General features: G+C 48.3%; 1 protein-coding gene across 4 annotated transcripts; it reads right to left on the bottom strand.

Moving 5' to 3' along the window:
- Positions 1 to 1,139: 1,139 nt before the first annotated feature.
- On the bottom strand, positions 1,140 to 20,959 carry C7H20orf96 (chromosome 7 C20orf96 homolog). Of its 4 annotated transcripts, XM_059407939.1 has the most exons (11): positions 20,767 to 20,959; positions 20,449 to 20,497; positions 19,782 to 19,899; positions 11,871 to 11,983; positions 7,917 to 8,075; positions 5,565 to 5,664; positions 4,302 to 4,459; positions 4,121 to 4,222; positions 3,861 to 3,947; positions 3,058 to 3,176; positions 1,140 to 1,513 (listed from the first exon to the last, which is right to left on the bottom strand). In XM_059407939.1, the coding sequence occupies exons 1-11, from the start codon at positions 20,784 to 20,786 to the stop codon at positions 1,453 to 1,455; spliced, it is 1,086 nt and encodes a 361-aa protein (XP_059263922.1). In that variant the 5' UTR covers positions 20,787 to 20,959; the 3' UTR covers positions 1,140 to 1,452. The 4 variants fall into 4 exon arrangements, with proteins under 4 accessions (XP_059263922.1, XP_059263923.1, XP_059263924.1 ...); XM_059407940.1 differs by lacking the exon at positions 3,058 to 3,176; XM_059407941.1 differs by lacking the exon at positions 19,782 to 19,899 and having other exon boundaries at positions 20,767 to 20,956.
- Positions 20,960 to 21,711: the final 752 nt, after the last annotated feature.

Genomic DNA, 21,711 nt, shown 5'->3' with positions numbered 1-21,711 from the left:
ACATTGATTTCCCTGAGCCCTTTTTTGTGTAGGACAATTTGGTCAGGTGTCCTGTAACCTGTGAGTCTCTCCGGACGCCAGGTGGATTGGTGAGCAGTCAGAGCATCTGAGGCCTTGCAGGATCCTGGGTCCCTGGGGAAGTGGTTCTGAGGCCAAGTGCAAAGCACAGGGTGTCAATTACTGAGTCCCTGGGAACCCAGGGAGGGAGAAACAGGCAGAACTCAGCAGAGGAAGAAATGAGCTGTCATGCAGGCCCAGGGACAGCTTCAGCAGACCCGACAGGGAATGCTGGAGCCAGAAGAGGTCTTCAGAGTCATTCCAGGTGAGGCCAGGATGGCTTAGCCATTGGCATTTGCACACGGAGCCGTCATGGACGTGGGAGGGGACTGATCTTGGGTGAGGGGCTCTCTGCAGCCGAGACAAACCCTGAAGGGTCTGACTGCCGAAGGACACATTCCCACGGCACTCCCAGGGACTGCAGCAGCTGTCCTCGCTTGAAGGGGGGGCCAGGCAGCACAGCTCCAAGTCAGCACAGGGTGGGGGGCTGTGCCTAACTCCACCTGAATACGAGCGTGTGTTCACGTCCACGCACGGCTGGGGTGCAGGCCCTGGACAGACAGACAGCTGGACCAGAAGAGAGATGGCCATCAGCGAGGAAAACCCAGCAAGTTTCCAGGGACACCAACTCCGGAGTCTCCCCTCTGCCCTGGCACTGGCCTCAACAGGTCTGAGCACAAATTAGGAGGGAAGCTGGGCTTCCATCGCACCAGGGACAGCGCAGCCCGGAGCCAGTTCGGAGAGGGGCTCACTCGGCTCTTCTCGAGAAGTCCTGTGCCCCAGACACAGTCGGCGCAGTTAGCCACCCCTTATCTTTTTTTTTTTTTAAGATTTTATTTATTCATGAGAGACACACACACACACAGAGAGAGAGAGAGGCAGACGGAGAAGCAGGCTTATCACCAAGCAGAAAGCCCGATGCAGAGACTCAATCCCAGGACCCTGGGAACATGACCCAAGCTGACGGTAGACGCTTAAGCGACTGAGCCACTCAGGCACCCTAACCACCCCTTATCTTAAGACCATAGTCCATTCCTACCACATCTACTCAAGGCCTAGCTGGAAATCTCCAAGCAAAAGAGCAAATGGAAGGCCGGCTTTATTGGTAAAAAGGAATGGCAGACTTGACTGGGAGTACCCAACTGGCCCAAGCAGCAGTGCAAACCAGAAAGAAAAGAGGAAAGGTGGAAGGAGCCGGGGAGGGAGGAAGGAAGAAAGGAAGGATGGAAGGAAAGAAGGAAGGAAAAGAGAGAGAAAGGGAGGCGGGGAAGGAAGGAAGGGAGGAACAGGAGACCAGGCTCTGGACGTGGGCATGCGCTCAGGGAAGACGATAAGTCAAGGCTCCAGGTATAGGAAAAAGAGCAGGGAGGGAAGGCTGGCCCCTGGCCCCGGCATCTAGAAGGGCAGCAGCTCTTCCACGGGGATGTTGAGGATGACGTCCATGTCTGGGGTGCACCTGGTAGGGAAGAGCAAAGAGGGTACGGGAGGTCAGGCAGGGGCGCCAGAGTTGAAGCGTGGGAGAGCACGGCCTCGGGGGCAGCCAGCTCTCAGAACACTGTACTCAGCTGGGGAGCCCCATCCCAAACACCAGTGACTGTGCAGCAGTGGGTTTAAGCAGCAGCTGCAAAAAAAAAAAAGATCCCATACTTGGGTCTCCGAAGCAGGACGTCTGCAAATACGATCTCTTGTGTGTGCACGTGGAGATGTGCACACACACCAAAAATAAGAGGAATGGGTCTGGCATAATGAATGTTCCCCTCCAGAGGTCTGGGGTCAAGAGGGAGCAGGCTCTGAAACACGCAGCCTCTCACGCCCAGCACTGTCTTTGTGGTCAGAATGGCCGGCTTGGACACCTGGCTGTGTGTCACCTTGAGCTTCCAACTTCCCCCAGAGCCCCACTCCTTTGGTTGGCATGTATGTGACAAGCACTCACTATGTGCCCAAGCCCAGAGCGGCCTCAGTTTCCTCATTGCTCAAACAGGGAGGGAATAATTCGAACCTCGATCTCTGGCAGGTGGACTAAGCTCCGTCACTGACAGGTGTCCTTCTTTCCATACAAGGAGTGAGAACAGCCTCAATCACAGGGACCAGCACATTTAGGGGGCCAGAGGATGACACCCTGCCCCCAACCTCGTCCCAATTCTCTCATCCATTCTCGTGGCTTCCATACTCTCCTGACCCTCAATGAGCTATTCAGGCACGAAATGTCAGGATGTCTGCAATGGACGGTATTTCACGAGAAAAAGCGAAGGAATGAAGATGAACCCAATATGACAAAAATAGAACAACTCATAATCTACACGGGCAACTTAGTGTCCACCAGAACATTCTCTCTACTGTCTGCATATTTGAAATTTCCCAAAATAATGGCAAAAAAGAAAAAGCATCTCTATACTGACAATGCCGAAATTTCCATCTGTAGCCGGTATCAGTCTTCTGAGTTCAATCATCGACTTGAGGGCTCTGCACGAGGTGCCCCAGGTCCTGTGAACCATCACATGAGGCCTGGCCTCATGGGAACCCCAGGCTCCGCCTGATCCAAGAAAGGTAGGTGGAGAACTGGCTTTGGAAGGAAGTTAGTTCTTCCTCTGGGGCCTGGGAGTCTGCCAGGCGGAGAAGACATCCTTCTCTCCTCACAGAGTGCCTTCCAGGCCCATCTTCCCTGGAGCCAAACACCCTATTCAATTCCACCTTCCTAAACACCCTGAGAGCTTAGGGGTATACCCACTTGGAGGAAACATGGAATCTGAGAACCTGAAGAGTCCACAAAGTTTATATAACCCAGCTTCCTGCGTACGAATGGGACACGAAGGCCCAGAGACGGGAAAGGTCACTTCTGCCACGTGGTTAGCAGCAGAGCCAAGGAGACCCGGGTGGCCCTGCACCCTCTATCCGGGGGTCTGCCTTCTCCACCAGGCTGCCTTTCCTGGGGACAGAGAGCCTCTTCGAGGGCCCAGCATGGTGGGTTTAAGCAGCAGCTGCAAAAGAAAGATCCCATACTTGGGTCTCCGAAGCAGGACGTCTGCAAAAACGATCTCTCGGGGCTCCTGGACCTGCACGTGGAGCTGCTCCACCTCGGCCTTCAGTATGGGTATTTCCTCCTCAAACTGGTTGATAAACTGAGGGGAGAAGCACAGCAGGGGAGAGTGAGGAGCCCAGCGTCCCCCAACAAAGGAAGAATGGGGCCACCCGAATGAGGAGGAAGGCCATCTAGGGAAATGGCACGGCTTGGCCACAGGGGCCTCCTGGACTCTGGAGGGCTGCTCGCAAGTAAGAGCCAATGTCTGATGGTCCTGAATGAGGCGCGGAGGTCATGGAGCATGGAGAGAGGTGGCAAAGCAGGGAGGGGCAGTACCCAGTGATGAGAACGAATGGGGGCTGGCAGATACGGTGAAGGCCACTCATGCTGACAGCAGATGGAGGGTGATAATGAAAATGAATGTGGGGTGAGGGGCAGTGATGGTGAAGTTCATTAACTCGGCTAGTGAGTGATGGTCAGTGGCGAGAATTAAGTGGTGAAGATAGGAGGGGGTTATGACAGTAAAATGATGGGTGAGCACAGGATGCTTGGTGATGTTGCTAGTGGGTCATCGCCGGTGATGCTGGTTAGTGAGGCAAGGCCTGGGCCTGCACTAACCTCCTTGTCAGAGGAATAATATGGCGCTAGCTGGGCGAGAGGCTGACACCAGAGCCAGAGGCCTCCTGAGCACCAGGTCAGGACAAGCCTGACTCACACAGGTCCTGGGGCCTACCCACCCTTCTGCTCCCTCACAGAGGGGTCGTCCCCTTCCGTGCCCACTCACTTCTCGGAACTTGTCCATGTACTTCAGCAGGTCCTGGTTGTCCCGGGTCTTCTGCAGAAGAGCTTCCTGATGGGGCTGCTGGCTTTTCTGCGGAGGGAGAGGAGATCTGGCCCCCAGGTGCCTCTTCCGGGGAGGCAGGGCCTGGTAGATTCCAGTTGGGGTGGGAGGGGGTGAGTGCAGGGAGCCTGGAGGCAGAGGACGGGAAAGGAAGCAGGGCTGGGGCAGGACCTGGACACCCACCACCACGTCTGGCCACTCACCACCACCAGAGCTTGCAGAAGCTTTTTCTTCTTCTTCTGAATCTGATTAGACAAAGACTGCAGGACCATTCTGCGCATCTCACCAAGGTCATCCAGCTCATCCTAGGGGCCAGCGGGAAGGTGTGGGCCACGGCCCTGCTTCCAGTGTAGTCCGGCAGGGCGGGGCCAGGGGCTCCCCTACCTGCTGGTTGTCCTTTATCTGCTGCAGTTGACGCACAAGGCTGGCGATCTGGACCAACTTGACAGGATACTCATGGTCCATGTACGTGCTCAGGAAGCTCACTTCCTTGTAGGTCTTCTCAATCTTGGCATTCAGCTGTTCCACCTGCTGTGCCAGGGCTGCAGAGGGCAGGAGGGACAGGAGGCAGTCTCTCAGGGACCCCTCCCAGGACATCCAGGAGGCAAAGCTCTCCTTGGCCAATGGACTGGGATCTGGTGGAAGCAAGCTCCCACAAGGCTAAGTCCCTAGAGTCTTTTACCCCCGAAGGAGAAGAGGCAACACTGGGTAGGAAAGAGAACTAAACCAGGGCTTGATCCCTAGATGAGTCCCAGTTCTGCCGCTGACTTACTCTGTGGCACTCACCAAGACTGTCCCTCCTTGGACCTCCGTCTCCTCCTGCACAAGTTTCCCCCGCAACAAGCCCAGGGAGATGGGGTGACACTGACTCCCGTGAAATGACCATTAAGACCATGTCTGGGGGTGCCTGGGTGGCTCAGTGGGTTAAAGCCTCTGCCATCAGCTCAGGTCATGAACCCAGGGTCCTAGGACAGAGCCCCGCATCTGGCTCTCTGCTCAGCGGGGAGCCTGCTTCCCTTACTCTCTCTCTGCCTGCCTCTCTGCCTACTTGTGATCTGTCTGTCAAATAAATAAATAAAATCTTTAAAAAAAAAAAAAAAAAGATCATGTCTGTACTGATGCCCTCCATGGGTGGTGGCCCCAAGGTCTGAGGTTGGCTGACACACCACCCCCGCCAGAGGGCTCCCAGTCTACTCCAGAAAGAAAGCACAAGCTCAAGCTCAAGGTCAGTGCTATGGAAGCCAGAAGACCTGAGACCTGGCTGAGCCACTGACTCCCAGAGAGACGGCAGGAAGCAGAGGCAGGCTGGGGCTGGATCCTGGCTCGCAGCTGCTATGATCTATGGCACGCTACTGTACTTCTTTTAGCTTTAGCTTTCTCATCTGTAAAATGGGCAAACAGTCCCTGCCTCACAGGTAGTTGCCATGACTGAGAGTGTGCCCGTACATCTGAACCCTCGGGGGGCCTGAAGTGCTCAGGGCTCACTGCTCCAGAAGTAAGCTGTTAGCTCTGCATCTTAGCAATTCCGTGCCTAAGGTAGGGGATGCTGGGCCTACTGTCTTCCAAAAGGTAGGTGCGAGATGAAGGCTCTGCTGACCTCCCCAAAGCCAGGGAGAGGATGAAGGAATTCATGCCGGGAATACTTACACTTCATCTTGGACTCCTCCTTCTCCTCCCACTCCTTAAGTTCACACTTGAGTTTCTGCAGCTTCTTCTTGTTCGAGTACTCCAAGATGTCCACGACAGTCTGTGGGAATGGCGGGGTCAGCTTGCCCCACCACCTCTTCTGGCGCTACCAAAGCCTGGTCCCCCCTCAGGCGACTCGGCATTTCCTCCAGGGAGTCCCCAGATCCAAAAACAGTCCTAGACCCAGCAACCTGACCGGAGACCAGCCCAGCCGCTCCAAACTGGGCCCTCTCCTACCATCCACCCCAGCCGAGGACTCTACCACACACCCAGGCACCGGCCCAAACCCGTGCAGTGGTCCCCGCTCCCTCCTCCTTCAAAATGTCACCAAGTGCAACGGATTTAACCCTCAACAGCTCTCACAACCATGTCCTTCTCTCCACCCTCACTGCCACTGTCTTATTCAAGTTCTCTTCATCTCCTGCCTCAAATAGTACCACAGCTACCCCTAACTGGTCCTCCTCTGATCTTTGCTCCATGCCGCAGTCAGGATGAGCTTTCTTTAAAAATAAAAAAAAAATTTTTTTAAAGCTGACCTCATCCCTCTCCTATTTAAAACCCTCCAGGGGCTCCCCTCTGCCCTGTAAATACGGTCTGAACTCCTAACCTTGGCTGACAAGGCCCTGACTGCACTGGCTTAGGCCAACATGTGGCCCCTTGAGTTGGCCACGCCCCCTCTCTCCACAGGCCTTGAGCACCCAGTTCCTCTGCCTGGAACACTTTCCTGCTCTCTACCAGGTAACACCTACTTCTCCCCGTTTCAACGGCATCACCTTCTTCAGGAAGCCTTCCTGATCTCCCACCCATGTCTGGGTGAGAGGCCCCTCTCAGCTCCCCAGAACCCCTGTCCCCACGACAGTACACAAATGGCTTTCTAACTGCCTGGACCCCACTAGAATGACAGCTTGATGTAGACAACGTGTCCCACTGATCCCTGTTTCCCAAGAGCCCACAGGGAGCACTCAGGATGAACAAAAAATATACTAATGGATCAATGCCAGAAGATCAACAATGATTTTATCTAAATTTGGAGAATATTCTAAGTTCCCTTGGGCTGAATGACTCTGCAGTCCTTGGCCTGTGTGATAGACTGAACTGTGTACTCCCCCAAACTCATATGTTGAAGCCCTAACCCCCAATAGGGCTGTGTGTGCAGACAGGGCCTTTAAGGAGGTAAAAGGTTAAATGAGGTCTAAAGGGTGCAGAATCCGATAAGAGCAGTGTACTTATTAAAAAAAGGAAGAGACTCCAGAGCCTTTCCATGTGAGCACAGAGAAAAGGCCACGTGAGGACCCAAAGAGAAGGCAGCTATCTGTATCCCCAACGACAGAGGCTTCCTCACTGGACATTGATCTCGGACTTGCCAGCGCCTTGATCTTGAACTTCCAGCATCCAGAACTAGGAGAAATTTCTCTGTGTAAGTCACCTGGTCTCTGGTGCTTTGGTAAGGCCACCTGAGCAGACTAAGTCCCCAACACCGAGTTTTCTCTTCATCTCCCAGGCTCCGGTGAGCTCAGTCCCTCTTCTCCCTGGGCAGACGGCAGCCAGAGGGCATTACTGCTCTATGAGACCATTTCCTCCGCCTCTCCTCCAGCCCGAGCTCCTGGGTCCCCTGTGAACTTTGCACTCTCCTCCAGCAGCTTTCCCAAGCCTCTCCCAGAGGAGGCAGAGGATGCCACCCAGGTTCTCGAAAAAGTGGTTCCCCCCGCCCAGACCATAAGCACCACCAGTGGCTGAGGGTGACAATCACAGCTTGCGGGAAGGAAGCCAGATCCTGGTGCCAGATGTACTGTGTTCAAGTCAAGTGTCGACCCTTGCTAGATGAGTGAGCTTGAAGGTGACCTTGAGTAAGTCACCCGGCCCCTCTGTTTCCATTTTTTCCTATATAAAATAAAGATAATAATGCCCACCCCACGGGGTTGTGGTAAGGGATTATATGGATATGTACAACCCTGTGTGAGTAGGAATGGGAGTGGTCGGCATAGCTACACCTGTTGTGTGCCAAGTACAACACCCCTCTAGGGTAGGTGCTTTGTGCTCTATTTTACAGAGCTCAGAGGTTAACTCGAATTCTCCCAGCTAATAAATGCTGGCTTTGGAGTGAGAACCCCCATCTTGGTATAGTTCCAAAGCCCAGCTAGGTGGGGCGAAGAGTGGGAGAGATTCATCTTCCAGAGGAAGGAAGCAGCTTGTGCAAAGGGCCTGGAGAAGCCAGGAGAGGGCGCCCGAAGGCTCAAGGGGGCGGTGCCGCGGGCAGGACCGAGGTGCAGGGGGCGGAGGCCAAGGCTGGGGAAGGTGCGGGTGGGACCTCACCTGGAGGATGTCCTGCTCCTGCAGCATCGTGCGCACTTTCAGGGCCGAGCTGTCTTCCATGTCCTGGATGTCCTTGATCAGCTCCAGGTTGAGCTTGGTGAGAAAGACCTCATGGCTGGAGAGCTCCTGCAGCGTGGTTCGCCTGTTCCTGAGCAACGCCTGCAGGCGGAGGGGAGGGCAAGGATGGGAGGCGGTGCTGCGCGCTGCGGCCCGGAGCTTAGGGACCATTTCCCTCCCGCCGCACGCCCGCCCCCTTGTGGTCTCGACTGGTAAATGCAGCCCCATTGTCTGCGGGACAGAGTCCGCCCCACGCAGCCCCCCCCCCCCAACTCTTTAATCCATTCTGAAACGCCCATTTTCCCTGATTTTTACACCTCAGAGGTGGACGCCTCTTACAACGGGTGGCATGTCACGATCTGACAAAATTTGTTCGTTGGAAACAAGATAAAGCTGCACCTTATTACCAATGGCTTCTTAGAATCAATAAAAAATAGTAGTAACAGTAGTAATAAAAATAGAAAACACCTCAGGTAGGTAAGAAAGGGGCGGAAGTGATGGGTCAGGTCTGGAAAAAGCGGGGAAGCCAAGTGGATGATAGTCGCTACCGATGTTCATCAGAGACGGCTGAGCTAAATGAGTACTCGCTCTCTCGTTGCCCGCATTTCCCCGCAGAAACAAGGAGGCGCTGAAAGCTTAAGGGGTTTGCTAAGATCACCTCCAGCAGGTAAACAAAAGCTACAATAATAACAGCTATGTGTTGGGTACTGGGCTTCACTGGGCACTCAGAAGGTGATATTGGTTCATTCAAAGGCCCTGTCTACTGACTCTTATTTTATTGATAAATGGAGGCTCAGATACGTTAAGTGACTTGCCTAAAGTCACACAGCCAGAAGGTATGGCACCGGAACTGGAAAGCCGGACTCTTGACTCCCGATGTCTGGCTCTCCACCACATCAAGAGAAGGAAGTGAGCGGCCTCAAAGCGCAAGGCATGGTTGAACCTCGGTTCAAATACCAGTTCTGCCGCTTACTCCCTCAGGGAACATGGGCAAACGAGTTAACCACCCCCCAGAACTCTGCTATCTTCATTCTATTTTTTTTTTTAAGTGTATTTATAGAGAGAGAGCACACACACGTAGGGAGAGCAACAGGCAGAGAGAGAAGCAGGCTCCCGGCTGAGCAAGGGGCTTGAGCAGGACTCATACCCGGACCCTGAAATCATGAGCTGAGCTGAAGGCAGGTGCTTAACCCACTGAGCCACCCAGGCGTCCCTGCTGTACTCATTCTAAAGGTTAGGAAACTAGCATTGCTGGGAAAAACAAATGAGATAATGTTCACAGTCAAGACACGGAGTGGCTGCGCCTGGCACCCTCAGGTTGCCCGCAGGAAGTGGTGATAACCGTGATAACCGTGCCCACAGGCTCTAGGCCTCCAGGTCTGCTGCGCCTTTGCACTCTCTGTCTTATTCCTGTTCTTCCTTGTTTCTCTGTCCCTCACGAGAAGCTACCCCTTCCTGGCCCCCAACTCCCGCATTCCTCATACAATAACGAGTAACCCTGCAAACATACAGACTGTTTATTATGTATGGGCCTGACACTCTGCTCAGCAGGTCACATGCACGACCTCACTTGGCACCAATCTTGGCCCCGTTTCACAGAAGCCCACCCAGCAGACATCGCGGGGGCTGGCATCAGGAATGTGTATCCTTGGGGCGCCTGGGTGGCTCAATCATTAAGCATCTGCCTTCAGTTCAGGTTATGACCCTGGGGTCCTGGGATGGAACGCCCCATCAGGCTCCCTGCTCCATTGGAAGCCTGCTTCTCCCTCTCCCACTACCCCCTGCTTATGTTCCCTCTCTCACTGTGTCTGTCAAATAAATAAATAAAATCTTAAAAAAAAAAAGAAAAGAAAAGAAATGTGTATCCTTAGCACAGACCCCATTCCCAGGGGATTTGGAGAAGCTATATAATTAATGACCTCTGCTCTAGAAATGGATCATCCCTGAGCACAAGATTTAGTGCAGAAACCCGACTTTGTTTCCTTCCTGACCCTTAACCCCAGTTGGGATTATATGTTTTTCTTATTATCTTATTTTCTTTTTTTTCTTATTTTGTAACTGTCTCTCCCACTCAAAAGGCACAGCCAGGGGGGCGGGGGCGGGGGGGTGGGGGGGGGCAGGGAACTGGCTGTTCCATCACAGTTGTAGGACACAGCACATAGGATGGTGCCTGGAGCTCCATAAGTATGGGCTGAATAAACTGATGGCTATAAACTATTCTTTGGGTTTTTAAAATTCATTTATTATACGTCTCCCCATTATAGTGTAAGCTCCATAAGCACACAGATTCTGAGTGCCATGTTCACAGCTGTGTCCCCAACACCTGGCATGGTGCCCGGCACATAGGAGGCACTCTCTCAAGAATTGTAGATTGAACAAATTAAATGGCTGGTGATTGAGGGGCAGAGTCAGGATCCTGTTCCATTTCTGAGAGCAAATCAACAGAGTAATTTCTGCTCCCTTCTTGTTTCCCCCTTGTCTCCACGGTCCATTCTCCACACAGCAGCAGCAACAGCCCAAGGACTCCTGTGAAAACCTAGGTCATATCATGTCTCTCTACTCTACTCAGAATCCTCCAGGGTCTTCCTGTCTTGCTCAGCATAGAAACACAAAGCCTAATTACGGACTACAGAGTTGCAAATAAGTCATCACCCATACCCTCACACCCACCAGGTTTCCTTCATCACCTGCTCTAGCCACATCAACCTCAGGACCTCTGCACTTGCGGTTCCTATGTCTGGAACATTCGTTCCTCAGATGTCACCATTTAAGCAGCCTCTCTGACCACTCTGTCTCAGATGGTCACGGCCACTCTTCCTGACCTTACCTTTATACTTCATTGCTGTGCATTGCTTTACATTCTTCATTTCGTGGCACATGTTATATACTTATTTGTCTTGTTTATTGTCTGTCTCTCAAAGTCGAATGTGAGCTCTCTAAGGTCAGAGGCCATATCACTGGTGAATGTCCGCACTTAGATACTATATGCCAGGGCCTGGCACATAGTAGACATTCAATAAATCAATTAAATGAATGAATAATCACAAGAGACAACATTAGGAACTGTTTGGGAGCCCAGGCTTCAGAGCCAAATTGTCCAAGTTCTAAAGTCAGGATAAAAATAACACCAGAGATAGGAATTCCTCCTTTAAGAACTCTGGGCTGCCTCTGAACCACTCTGCAAAATTAAAGGTTAAAGGGAAGAAAAGGTTTCAAAGCGAATATATTCTTCCCTATTTCTTTATATAGTAGTCATTGTTCACTGAGCTCTTAAAAACCTTCTTGAAGAAAGTACGAATTCTTTGCCAGTATTTTGTAGCATTTATAGTATTTAGTATTCTACTTTCTGCTAAGGACACAAAAGACTCCTCCTCTTTTAGTCATTTCAAACATTTTAAAACATTGTTCAGAAGCCATAAAAAAGCAATAGATGGTGAGAACACTAATTATCTAAAGCTGTATCAGATGATGGGAAAAATGTAATAGTGAGCTTCTGAGCTGTGCCTTGAGCTGCTCTGTATTCCATGAAAGGTTAATTTACTGGAAATTTTTAAACAAGCAAGCCACCAGACTGTGTTCCTAATGCAGCGAAACAGAAGAGCGATTCTGATCATCTTCCTAGTCTTCAACACAAAGGCAAACACCTTGCTTAACCAGCTTTGATCCCTGGTACTGCCATTTTTCTAACCACACGACTTGATAGAAGTCCGTGATCTCCCTGCACCTCAGTTTCCCATCTGTAAAATGGGGGTGATGATAAGCATGCTCATGGCACTGCTGGAAAGGAAATGAGTCAAGTGCAGCACTGCAAAATGGTCTGTGCGTGTTTGCAATCACCATCCCCCTGACCCTCTGTCCCTACCACGGCTCCAATGCCTATGGGGAGGCTGCTCATACCCTCAATAGCCGGATTTTCTTCTGTGTCTTCCCGGAGTCCAACCTCCCACTGTACTTTTCTTGTGGATTCCTCAGCTGACTTGTCATAGACGTGGTGGGCTTGGAATGTAACCCTAGGGCATGGGAAAGAGCAGAGAGGGAGTGAGGGTACAGGCAGGCCTGAGGGCGGGTCCCAGGGAAGGCACCATCTAGGAGATGGCCCTGGGCACCAGCCCCACCCACTCTTGACCTTCTAATATGTGACAGTGAGGCAGAGCATGGGACTCACATCTGTCAATCAGCTCCCAGGCCCCACTCTGCACAGGGGACTTCCACATGACTATGGGTATGGACAGAGGGGAGGAGAGGGGAAGCAACAGAAGCTGGCCAGGTGCCCACAGTCTCTCCCACCAACCTGGCAGGTAGCAAGGTCAGATGCAGCAGGGGTTAAGGGCAAGAACTAATGAGCCAGACAGCCTGGGTTCCAATGCAAGCTCCACTTTCTACTGGCCATGTGTGCTTGGGTTGGTAGCCTGACCTCTCTGTCCCTCAGTGTTTCCCACCTATAAAACAGGAGTCATCATCACACCTGTCTCATAGGGCTGTCCCTAAGATTAAATAAGATGTCACTATACCTTCAAGTGTTCAGAGCAGTGCCCAACACAGACTCAGTGAGGAATATGCATTCCTAGCTGTCACTGTCATTACTGATGACCTGAGGCTTGGCATCAGGACCACAGCCCCTCACAAAGGTACAAGAGCTGTGCAAAATTCCTACCTGACGGAAACACCTATAAAACCTGTGGTCCCGCCAGATAAAGACCATATAGAAATAGTTCCAATCAGCATAAGGCATTGGGGGGCATGTTCTCAGAACCCCAGATTCCTCTCAGGCATCAGCCTGAGACAAATCACCCAAATCATCTTGAATGCTAAGGCCACATTCTCAATGTCCACCAAAATCCCCCCCTCCAAGGGCAACACAGTACTTCTCAGAAAATATGATTTCTCTAATGAATTAATACAGCAAACCCTGGAAATTTTTACTATTAACTATTGAAGTGATGAAGCAAAATAAAATAATCTTGTGTTACAGTTGTGAATTATCTGTATATGTCGGGTATTTAATTGCATTGTTTAAAAGATGAAATGATTAATAGAATAATCTTGTGGTTCTAATTTAAATGAGATTTTGATTTAGATTTGTTTTAAGGTTTAAGACATTTTTATTAAATGTGTATAGGTTACCAAAAGTTTTAAGAGGACATAGATTACCCATGTCTTGATGTTTATTTATTAGATTACGAGAATTATCAAACGCTCAATGGTCTTTGTGAATCAGACAAGTGAACTACTTGAAAATGAAAAATGAATATATTAAATTTTAAAATGTGGCCTAAAAGGATTGCGGGAACCTAATTAGCGAAGTTCCAAAATCCCCCTTAGAAGTGTTCATAAAAATTATAAGATTAGTAAGTTGAACTTGAATACTTAGGGAGATTTGTAGCTTTAATGACTATTTATTTTCATTAGTAGTAGTAACCCTGATTTATCTTCTTTTTAATTAAACTTAGTATTTTGGGATAAGTTCAAGTACATGCAGTTTTAAGAAATAATACAGAGTTGAATCACTGAATTCTATTCCTGAAAAAATGATTATTGCACTGTACGTTAACTAACTAGAATTTAAACTAAAAAAAATTTTTTTAAAGAAAGACTACAGAGAAATCCTATGTGTCTTTAACCCAGTCTCTGAATGGTAGCATTTTGCAAAACTAACTACAATATCAGAACCATGATATTGACATCAAGACAGACAAGATACAAAACATTTCCATTATCCCAAGCGTCCCTCATGCTGCCGTTTATAGCTATACTTTCTTCCCTCCCCTGACCATGCTCTGCCCACCTTTGTCTCAAACCCCTGGCAATCACTAATCTGCTCTCCATTTCTGGAATTTTGTCATTCCTGGAATGCTGTATACATGAAATCATAGAGTATATAACTTCCGAGATTGGTTTTTCTTGCTCAGCAAAATCCTGTGGATTCATCCAAGCTATTGACTGTATCAATAGGTCTTTCTTTTAATTAATGGATGGTATTCCATGGTATGGATTGCTTCCAGTTTGGGAGTATTATGAATAAGGCTGCTACAAAGCATTCATGCAATGATTTTTGTGTGACCAGAAGTTTTCATTTCACTGGAATAGATGCCCAAGAGTGCAAGTGTTGCAGTATGAGGAGAATTACATGTTAGTTTCATTAGAAACTCTCATATGGTGGCACCTGGGTGGCTCAGTCAGTTAAGTATCTGACTCCTGATTTTAGCTCAGATCATGGTCTCAGAGTCATGAGATCAAGCCCCATGTCAGGGTCCCGTGTTAGAGTCAGTTTTGGATGCTCTCTCTCCCTCTCCCTCTGCCCATTCCCCTCAACCCTCATGCTCACAATCTCTCTCTGAAAAAAAGAACTATCACACTTTTTCCCAGAGCAGCTACACTATTTTACATTCCCACCAGCAATGCATGCACGGTCCAGTTTCTCCTCTTTGCCAACATTTGGAGTTATCACCATTTTTCATTTTAGCCATTCTGATAGGTAGGTAGGGAAAACACATTATGGCTTAATTTGCATATCCCTAATGGATAATGATGTTGAGTATCTTTTCGCGTACTTATTTACCATCTGGAGATCCTCTTCGGTGAAACGTCCCTTCATATCTTTTGCCCATTTTCTTTCTTTTTTTTTTTTAAGATTTATTTATTTATTTATTTCAGAGAAAGAGCAGGCGTGAGTGAGTAAGTGAGAGGGAGGGGTAGAGGGAGAGGGAGAGAGAGAATCCCCAGCCAGCCCACCACTGAGCATGGAGCCTGACATTGGACTCCATCCCATTACCCTGAGATCATGACCTGAGCCCAAATCAAGAGCAGGACCCTTAACCAACTGAGACACCCAGGTGGCTCCTCTTTTGCCCATTTCCTAACTGAATTGCTTTTCAATTCAATTCAATATGAGTTTTGAGAGTTCTCCATATGTTCTGCATAGCAGTCATTTGTCAGAGGTGATTTGCAAAATTTTCTCCAAGTCTGTAGCTTGTCTTTTCATCCTCTTAAGAGTCTTTCACAGAATTAGTGTTTAATTTTGATGACATCCAACATATCCACTTATTTCATTTTTATTTTATGGATCAAGGTGTTGGTAGAAAGTCTAAGGGCACTTCATGGGGCCAGGGGTCCCAAATATAATTTTCTCCTTTGTTTTCCTCTAAAAGTTTTCCAGTATGGCATTTAACGTTTAATCTTTATTTCATTTTACATTTATATTTGAACTTAAGTCAAGGTTCTTTTTCTGGCCTGTGGATGTCCAAGAAATGGTGCTCTAGCACCATTTGTGGAAAAGGCTTTCCTTTCCTCTGCTGGCCTGTTTTCACACCCTTGTCCAAATCAGCTGGGCATACTTGTGTGGCTCTATTTCTGGTTTCTCTAGCCTGCCCCATTGATCTATGTGTCTATCTCTCTGCCAATATTATGCTATCTTGAATACTTTGGCTTTAATAATATACCTTAGTATCAGATAAAGTGATTCTTCCCACATTATTCTTCTTTTTCAAAATAGTATATCTATTCCAGGGCCTTGCTTTTCTATATAAATTTTAGAATAAACCTGTCAATTTACAAAACACCATGCTGGGATTTTGACAGGTATTACATCAAACATATAAATAAAATTGGGGAGAACTGTCATCTTTACTATACTGAATGTTCTAATCATAAACATAGTTTGTCTCTCCTTTTATTTAGGTCTTCTTTGATTTCTTTCATTTACATTATGTAATTCTCAGCATAGAGTAGTAGCTTTAAGTTTAAATCTAAATATTTCATTTCCTGGGGCACCCGGCTGGCTCAGTCGGTGAAGTATACAACTCTCCATCTCAGGGTTGTGAGTTTGAACCCATTGGCTGTGGAGGTTACTTGAAAAAAATGAAATCTTTTTTTTTTTTTAAGATTTTATTTATTTATTTGACAGAGACACAGCAAGAGAAGGAACACAAGCAGGGGAGTGAGAGAGGGAGAAGCAGGCTTCCAGCCAAGCAGGGTGTCTGATTCAGGGCTCAATCCCAGGACCCTGGGATCATGCACTGAGCCGAAGGCAGACACGTAACAACTGAGCCACCCAGGCACCCCAACAAATAAAATCTTTTAAAAATATTTCATTTATTTAGATTATAGATACATTTTTTAATTTTAAATTTAATCGTTGTTAGTTCATAGAAATGTGATTGGGGCACCTGGGTGGCTCAGTTGGTTAAGCATCTGACTCTTGGTTCCAGCTCAGGTCATGATCTCCGAGTCATGAGATCAAGCCCTGCGTGGGGCTCCATGATGGGTGCATGAAGCCTGCTTGTGATTCTCTCTCTCCCTCTCCCTCTGCTCCTCCCCCAGCTTGCGTTCACGCTCTCTAAATAAATACGTTTTTAAAATGTGATTGATTTTTGTATACTTGTATTCTGCAACCTTGATGAACTCACTTATTAATTCCAGTTTCTCTTAAATTTAGTAGATTTTTAAAGATTCTCTACTAGATGGGTGTGTCATCTGCAAATAAAAACAGTCATATCATTCTACCTAATTCATCTTGATGTTGGTGTCTGTCTTTTCTCACTCATGTTGTGATTTTCCTTATTCTTGGTATGACAAGTGGTTTCTACTGAATCCTTGATGTTCTAAATAACACTCAGGATCCTACTTCAGACAGTCCCCTCTTGAGATGTAGCATGAAGGCCAGTCTTCAGAGTCCTCTACGTTCTCTGTGTTCAGTCAGGGCTTTTTTTAGTTGTAAAAGGGATCACCAAGAAGGAATGGGGCTACCCCATCTTGGTGGAATCAGTTGATTTACCTATGTTAATACACAAAAGCTGCCCTCAAGGCCATGACTTTGCATAAGACATGTTACCAACCTAAGCTTCAATTTCTTCATCTGTAAAATGGTGATGAGATCATCTCCCAGGTCATAAGGAATGAATGAAATGATGACCTCCTTCTATCTATTTGTCTCAAGTGTTCTTAAAGTTTTGTGTAGTTACAGTTTGAGGTTGGGACCATGAACTCTACACAGCTAGAAACCCAATCTGTCTCTTGTGTAGTTACAGTTTGAGGTTGGGACCGTGAACTCTACATGACTAGAAACCCAATCTGTCTCCTTCACTATGAGTCAACAACATTCAGCCCATTGCTGGGCACATGGGTTCTCAGCAAATGGATGCTGCTAAATGAAGGAAGGAAAGAATAATGACTCCACAACACAACATGGGTCCTGAGCCAGCAGTAGCTCTTTTCATCATTATAATTTACACAGACACTTTCACTTGTATAAAGGCAGGAATCCTTGCAGACTGGGGCTGTGACAAGCAACCTAGATAGGAGAGCAAGAAGGGAAACTGGAATACCAACTCAGGTCCATGTTTCTCCAGCGCCCATACGCTCCCCACTAATACATGGTTAAAACTGTGCATCCTGGCGGGGCTCTTGGGTGGCTCAGTCGGGTGAGCATATGACTCTTGATTTTGGCTCAGGTCATGGTCTCGGTGTCATGGGATCAGACCCTGCATCGGGCTCCATGCTGAGCATGGAGCTTGCTTAAGATTCTCTCTCTCCCTCTCCCTTTGTTCCCAACCCCTCATGCTCTCTCACTCTCTCTTTCTCAAACAAATTTAAAATAAAATAAAAATTAAAAGATTGTGCATTCTGGAGGGGCGTCTGGGTGGTTCAATTTGTTAAGTGTCTGACTCCTGATTTCGGCCCAGGTCATGATCTTGGGGTTTTGAGATGGAGCCCCCTGTCAACCTCCATGCTGGGTGTGGAACCCGCTTAAGATTCTCTCTCTCCCAGGGCACCTGGGTGGCTCAGTCAATTAAGCATCTGCCTTCGGCTCAGGTCATGATCCAGGGTCCTGGGATCCGAGTGCTGGATCAGCTTCCTGCTCAGTGGGGAGTCTGCTTTTCCCTCTCCCTCTGCCCCTCCCCCACGGCTCATGCTCAGGCTCGCTCTGCCTCTCCCCTGACTCTTTAAAAAAAAAGGGGGGGGGGGTGCCTGGGTGGCTCAGTGGGTTAAAGCCTCTGCTTTCGGCTCAGGTCATAAACCCAGGGTCCTGGGATTGAGCCCCGCATCGGGCTCTCTGCTCAGCGGGGAGCCTGCTTTCCTTCCTCTCTCTCTGCCTGCCTCTCTGCCTACTTGTGATCTCTGTCTGTCAAATAAATTTAAAAAAAAAAAAAAAAAAGGCACCTGGTTGGCTCAGTGGGTTAAGCCTCTGCCTTCAGCTCAGGTCATGGTCTCAAGGTCCCGGGATCAAGCCCTGCATCGAGCTCTCTTCTCAGCAGGGAGCCTGCTTCCCCCACCCCCCCCCTGCCTGCCTATGTGCCTACTTGTGATCTCTGTCTGTCTGTCATAAATAAATGAAATCTTTAAAAAAAAAAAAACTTATTTATAATGATCTGATCCCGGAACCTGACTCTCTTTCACGTATAAACAGAAAGGATATTTTGCAGGATTTTACAGTAATGCTAAATTTTCCAAGAAAGCAGCTACAATCAAGGGAAGGTTGTACTTTGTTTTGTTCAGAACTTTACCAAGAGATGGGTCCCACTTTGGAAATCATGACCTCATTGAAACACCCTCTGGGGCGCCTGGGTGGCTCAGTGGGTTAAAGCCTCTGCCTTCGGCTTAGGTCATGATCTCAGGATCCTGAGATTGACCCCCCTGCATCGGGCTCTCTGCTCGGCAGGAAGCCTGCTTCTCCCTTTCTCTCTGCCTGCCTCTCTGCCTGCTTGTGATCTCTGTCTGTCAAATAAATAAATAAAATCTTTAAAAAAAAAAATCCCTCTAGTTATTTGAGTCCCTGATATAACACCACGTGACAGTCTGCGTTTGCAATGGTTACGTTCACCATGACTCCACATCTGTGAGTAAGCTTCTGACTACTTTGACATAACTTCCAGTAGAGCTCATCCCGGGCACTTACATACTGAAATATACATTACTTAACTATAAGTAGCTTTCCTTTTCCTTTTCCTTTTCCTTTACTTTACCTTAGGGCATTATTTTAAGTTTTTTAAATTATATACATAGGTAGGTTATATTATCTATACTAAAGGAATATTACAAAGTATTTGTTATTGAAAGGAATGTTGGGTCTGATGAGGTTGAGAGCAACAATTCTTGCGACAATCTTGTCAGGTCCTCATATTACAAGTGGGAAAACTAAAGCTCAGAGAGAAGAATGGCTTTCCCAAGATAGTAAATGGCAGAGTCAAGATGAAAACCTGTGTCTGCCTCAGTCAAGGGTCTGAGAACTCCCCTGGATAGCATGACAACGATGTGGCAGAGATTATCCTAAGTGGACCAAACCCTGTTTTCTTTTCCTCTCTTTTCTTCTTGGACACACAGCAGGACAACATTTCCCATCTTCCCTTGTGGTTAAGGGTGGTCATATGACTAGTTATGCCCACTTGAATAAGAGTGGGAGTGGTATGTGTCACCTCAAGTCTAGGCCCTGAAAAAAAAAAATTGCCCAAAAAATTACCCGTATTTTCACGCACGCACACGCGCGCATGCGCTCTCTCGTCCCTTTCTACCAGCTGAATGCACAAGTATTTAGCAGAGGAATTCAAGGCCTTCCAAACTGTCACAGCCACAAGGTTGAAGCAGCCTGGATCCCTGAATGATCATGTGGAAAAGATTACTTCCATCCCTGCAGATCTGCAAATGTACTTTGACATAAATGAGAAATAAGCTTCTGTACTAATACCTGAAACCTGGGTATTGTTTGTCACAAGAATTAGCCTACTCTAATATAATTTATGTCACCAAAGGGCAAAGGCGTACACTCTATCCTGTCCCCAGTTCCCATGTCCACCTTCAAGTGCCTCTGCCCACCTGGCAGGACGCTAGTCAAAGTCTTCGTTTTGCTCTTCTGGTGGCCTCTGGTTTGTAGGATGGGAGGCAGAGTAGGTGACTTGGATTTCTGTTTGGACCGCTGCCATGGAACATAATCCTACCAGATATAACACAATCAGTCACACAGCCCAGTGTGTCCAAATCCCAGCGTTGCCCCTTACAGATATCTGTGACACTGAGCAAGTAACTTCTGAGCTCGAAGCCTCAATTTTCACATCTGTAAACTAGATCTAATTATAAAACCTACCTCCACAGATTGATGTGAGAATTCCAAGAGGCGGTATTTGTAAAGCATGTGGCAAGTGCTCCATAAATGTGAGCTATCACTTGTTTTATCAGCCAGCCATAATTTACTAAGCACATCCAGGCTGTGAGGTGCTAAGAACTAAACACAAGGCATGGAAAAGACCCAAGAGGAAACCAGAGGAGCGATCAGAGATGAGTAAGAGAGCAGTATAATACACCCTCACGCTCTGATACGGTGGTGCGAAAATAGTGGGTCCTGCAGCCAATGTGTGACACAGGTAAGCCTGGAATTCAGGTCTCCAGATTCTATCAGCGGGAACAGTCACGGCCATGGGGGCATGTGGACTGCAGACCCAGAGTCAGCAAGCCCTCATCTCCTCCCTGGCCCTCCCGGACTCACCAGATTCTGGAAGTTGTAGATTGTAGAGTGAATCCCACAGTGGCTGGGTCTGGAAAGAGTTCGGGGCGGAAAAGAACTTCCATCATTCCCAACCCCTGGGACTGTGAGCAGCAAACGTGAAACAGGCGTGGAGTCTCCACAGAGACCATGGTCCACTAGGAACCGGAGCAACCAAGCGGGAACTGCGGTAGCGCGAGGGAGAGGCGGAGCTAGGGAGACGTGGGCGGGGAAGGGGCGGGGCCAAAAGAGAAGAAGGCCGATATGGAGCACAGGGGGGCACGCATGCGCACTCCACCACCCTTTGGTTCTTACACCTACTTGGGAAAGACGTGCGCCATTGGGTGAAGTGGAAGAAGAGTAGTGAGTCCGTGGAGCCCTGGTCTCTTGCGATACTTATTACTCCGCTTCTCTGACTTTCTTGTCACAACGTGGACCGCGTGGTAACCTAGGCCACTGAAACTTCCCAGAAAGACCAGTCCCTCGCCTCCGTTTCCAAGGAAACGGACGCAGACTACCGAGCGCCCAGAGGGACTAATCTCTCACAGAAACGGAGCTCGCCACTGCCTGCTCAGCTAGGCTTTAAGTGCTATCCTTCAGCTGGCCCCACCCATTATCCCAAACAATTATGTCATATTTCCCTTCTCATCAAACCCCATCACTTTCTTCTCCATCCTTTCTCTTGCCTAATGACTTTGCTTCCGATTTCATTAAGAAAATTGTGGGGATCAGTAAACTCACATTTTCTTTTTTCTTTTTTTTTAAGATTTTATTTATTTATTTGACAGGCAGAGATTACAAGTAGGCTGAGAGTCAGGCAAAGAGAGAGAAGGAGGAAGCAGGCTCCCCGCTGAGCAGAGAGCCCGACGCGGGGCTCCATCCCAGAATCCTGGGATCATGACCTGAATGAAGGCAGAGGCTTTAACCCACTGAGCCACCCAGGCGCCCCTAAACTCACATTTTCATGTCTCATTTACTTTGTCTCCCTCCTGTGACTGCATAAACTGCCTATTAAGACCGATTTTGTCAACTGTACACTGAATCCTACCCTCCTCATTTTTTTTTAAGATACTGCCCTAGAAATTCCAATTTTCTCCTATCACCCTCCCTGTATTATTCCCATCGGTATAACACCATATTTTAATTTCTGCTATTAAAAAAAAGTGACTAGGGGCGCTTGCGTGGCTCAGCTGGTTAAGCATCTGCCTTCTGCTCAGGTGACAATCCCAGGGTCCTGGGACTGATCCCACATCAGACTTCTGCCCA

The sequence above is a fragment of the Mustela nigripes genome, chromosome 7 (assembly GCF_022355385.1).
Source record: "Mustela nigripes isolate SB6536 chromosome 7, MUSNIG.SB6536, whole genome shotgun sequence".
In the NCBI taxonomy this organism is placed as follows: Eukaryota; Metazoa; Chordata; class Mammalia; order Carnivora; family Mustelidae; genus Mustela; species Mustela nigripes.
Note: the sequence above shows the minus strand (reverse complement) of the source record. Positions and strands in the feature narration are given on the sequence as shown.